The following is a 3,344-nucleotide window of genomic DNA, read 5'->3' on the forward strand; positions in this document are numbered from 1 at the left end:
CGCCTACGTGGTGGGGGGCAGCCAGCTGGGCTCCCACGGCGAGCACGTGGACGTGGTGGCCGTGGAGTGCTACAGCCCCCTGACGGGGCAGTGGAGCTCCCTGGCACCTCTGCCCGTCGGGGTGAGCACGGCCGGGCTGGCTCTGCTGGAGGGGCGCCTGTGCCTGGTGGGGGGCTGGAATGAGAGAGCAAAGAGGTATCAGAAATGTGTGCAGCGCTACAACCCCGACCTCAACGCGTGGGCTGAGGACGAAGAGCTCCCCGAGGCCATTGTGGGTGTCTCGTGCTGCACCATCACACTCCCGCGATCCCTGAGCTCCAGGTCCAGCTCTGTGGCCTCAGCAGCAACCAGCACATGAGAGCTGAGCTCCTTCTGCCAGCAGCAGGGAAGGACACAGAGCTCGGGAGTGTGGGGCAGCTGGATAAGGAGGCACACCGATGTTCGGAGTCACTGCAAACTTTGGGAGCTAGGAAATTGTCCCCTGAGCTGCCTCTGTCTCCATCTCACAGCTCCAGCAGGGAATGCTCAAGTGGGACAGATACAGAAACAGGACAGAAGAGCTTTTCTTCCCAGCCTGCAGCACTGAATTGCAGCATGGACTGGAAAAAAATGTGGAAAAAAACCAAAGAATAAAACCAAACCATAATAACAGAGGAGAAGGACCCTCGCTCCCATCAGCTTCCCCACAAAACTCACAACACAAGTTAGGGGTTAGAAAAATTTATTTACTTTTCTGGTAACAGGAACTGCTCATTTACCAGGAAGAATGATGCCATCATACTGTGAGGGGAAAAGAAAAAAAAAGAACCAAGTGAGAAATCACCAGCAGGTAAAGGTGCAGTGCTGCTGTGCAGAAAACTCGAGTCACAGCAGTCATTCCAAGGCACCAGCCAACACTAACACGGACAAGCAGATTTCCTGCAGCCAGCTGCCTCTGTACCTTTGTGCTGTGCTGGAATGTCCAAGGGGCTGTGCTCAGAGAAGCATTAAGCTCTGCTCAGCAGCCCCCTGAAACAAGCAGCCACACGCTCCACTGGTCTGGACCAGTCCCAAAATCTGGGCCCTGAAGGTACCTGTGCCACATGAAGCACAACCAGGCAGGATGGGGGAGAAAAGGAATTCAGCAAGATCAGGCTGGAGGCCTCCCTGCACAGGGTATGACCCGTGTAGGTCCAGGCAGAGTAAAGAGCCCTCAGGCAGACTGTGCACACTTTTCACCTCTTCAAAACTATCAGCAGTCCCCAGCTCTGAGATTTCCAACCCAGCTTTCAGCAGCTCCCATTCATTATCCAATTATTCATTTTATGGAGAGATAAGCACAAGAACTTGTTTTCTTTGGGGATCTCTCCATCCTCCAAGTGTGGCAGCTGAGCCTGGAGCTGTGTCAGACCAACAAATCCTAACCCTGCCTTGTCTCTCATGAACCATGAACACGTAACTCCTCCAAAACTGCGGGAGCCATTTACACAAGAGCTGGTAATTCCCTCCAGCTCTCCTGCCAAGAGCTGCTCTCTCAGTTCAGCACACCCAAAAAAGCACAAACAGCACTCGTGCTCAAACATTTCTGCTCAGTAGTAGCAGCTTCTACTGCTCTGGGACAGTAAGAATCTACAATTTAAGCACTCATCAAGATCTCCTCCTGCCCAGTGATTTGCTCCAGCCTTTCCATGAGGCATTTTGCTGACCCTTGCTAGGAAACTCTCAGGATACAACAATAAAGATGGACTGTACCTTTTGCTGGAACCAGCGCATGGCTTCCTCCTTCCCAATTCTGTGCTTGGCCCCGATGTTGCCAGTCCTGCGTTTCTTGTCAGCGATGCTGAAGCCCGGCCTGCCCAGCACCTGCAGGATGAGGCCAACAGCACTGCTTCATCCTGGCATTTACTGGTTTTCTTCAACTAAACAGCTGTCTAGGAGGGAAGCCTGGAATTTCCTCATCAGTGATGCCTTGCTGCACTTTCCTTCTCCAAACCCAGCCCAGCCGTTTCAGTGCTATCCCAGAGTCACAGTCAGAGCAACAGGATTTGCTTCTGAAGAGGCTTTGTGAGATTTGTCATAAATCAGGGGTTTTATGGCAGCTCTGGGAATCTCTAATTAGACAAACATCAACAAAATCCAAATCTATCTTCCAGCACTTGGCAGCAAGTCCATGGGAGCCAGTTCTTGTTCTAGGCTCCTTCTGGAGCTTTCCCCCAAGCCCAGGAAACAGGGAATACTCACCACATAAAAATCCAGGCCGTAGATACCGATACTGGGATCGTATTTAATCCCCAGATCGATGTGTTCCTGGATTCCAAAGCCAAAGTTCCCGGTGTCTGAGAAGTTGTTTTTTCTCAATTCGTATTCTCGCACCTGAAACGTTGGTTGTTGGTCACTATTTTGTTCCTGACTGGAAGCAGAATTAAAACTCCTGGCCACTGCTACCAGACCCCCAACTTGTTCACAAGCTAACGAGTCTTTATCCCTAAAATTTTACTCCCCCAGCTTACTCCTAAATCCCAGCAGCAAAGACTGAACCCCAAAACAAATCAGCTGCTGCACCAATTAGTTCTTAAAGAAGAAACAGCACACAGATAAAGGGTGTAAACATTTCAGCCCACGTATCTGACCTGTACCTAGATCAGGTGCAACATTTCGGAGCACACACTCCTTCAGTCAGAATGGAAAAGAGTTCTGTTCTTCCACAAACCAAAGATCCAGCCCAAAATTCTCACCTTCAACCCCTTCTCCAGAATCTCCTCTGCTTTGGCCCCGCGAACCGTGCAATGAACAGCGATTTTCTCGTTTCTCCTGATCCCAAAGGATCTCACCGTGTATCGGGCTGTAGGCAGCAACAGTTACACTTAGGGGACAGTCGGAGAATTCCCACCCGGGGGGTTCAGAGCTTCTGAAGCCCAAATAAATTCAAAGGCATTAGAAAGAACCGAGGCAGCACCACGTTCCCTGTTCAGGGATGTTGGCAGAGCAGCAGCCCGAGTTTGGAGACAGAACTGAAATGACACAAACGTGCACCAGCTCCTGAATATTTAAGCCCCCCAACTCTCCAACAACTCTCCCAACACCGGCTCTGCCAAGGAGCCCCTTCCCGGGGACCGCGCTGCCGCTGCACCCACCGCAAAGGAAGGAAAACAACCGGGAAAACCACCAGGGCTCCTTCGCAGCCCCTCACCTTTGGAGAAGACGGGGGTCTGCCCCGTAAGCTGCTCCAGCACTTTGGCAGCGCGGGTGAGCCGATCCCCGCTCTCCCCGACGCAGATGTTGAGGCAGAGTTTGCGGATCCGCAGCTCCCGCATCGGGTTCTCCTTCTCACCTTGGTCTTGCTGCGAAGAGACCACACCGGAGGT

General features: G+C 52.1%; 2 protein-coding genes across 2 annotated transcripts; one reads left to right on the top strand and one right to left on the bottom strand.

Moving 5' to 3' along the window:
• Position 1: 1 nt before the first annotated feature.
• On the top strand, positions 2-610 carry LOC108447107 (kelch-like protein 31; the record flags this gene model as incomplete). Its single annotated transcript, XM_017736101.1, has 1 exon — positions 2-610. A coding segment is annotated over one exon (357 nt), but the record flags the coding sequence as incomplete, so codon positions are not given.
• Positions 611-704: 94 nt separating this feature from the next.
• On the bottom strand, positions 705-3,338 carry RPL11 (ribosomal protein L11). Its single transcript, XM_008635069.2, has 5 exons — positions 3,170-3,338; positions 2,715-2,821; positions 2,221-2,352; positions 1,732-1,842; positions 705-780 (listed from the first exon to the last, which is right to left on the bottom strand). The coding sequence occupies exons 1-5, from the start codon at positions 3,291-3,293 to the stop codon at positions 751-753; spliced, it is 504 nt and encodes a 167-aa protein (XP_008633291.1). The 5' UTR covers positions 3,294-3,338; the 3' UTR covers positions 705-750.
• Positions 3,339-3,344: the final 6 nt, after the last annotated feature.

This window comes from Corvus brachyrhynchos, unplaced genomic scaffold, assembly GCF_000691975.1.
Source record: "Corvus brachyrhynchos isolate BGI_N302 unplaced genomic scaffold, ASM69197v1 scaffold65, whole genome shotgun sequence".
Lineage (NCBI taxonomy): Eukaryota > Metazoa > Chordata > Aves > Passeriformes > Corvidae > Corvus > Corvus brachyrhynchos.

Coding starts and splice junctions, on each gene's coding strand:
- RPL11 (XM_008635069.2), bottom strand. CDS start 3,293: ATGCGGGAGCTGCGGATCCGCAAACTCTGCCTCAACATCTGCGTCGGG. Junction 1,843..2,220: donor ACGGCCTGGATTTTTATGTG/GTGAGTATTCCC, acceptor CTCATCCTGCAG/GTGCTGGGCAGGCCGGGCTT. Junction 781..1,731: donor TGCGCTGGTTCCAGCAAAAG/GTACAGTCCATC, acceptor TTCCCCTCACAG/TATGATGGCATCATTCTTCC.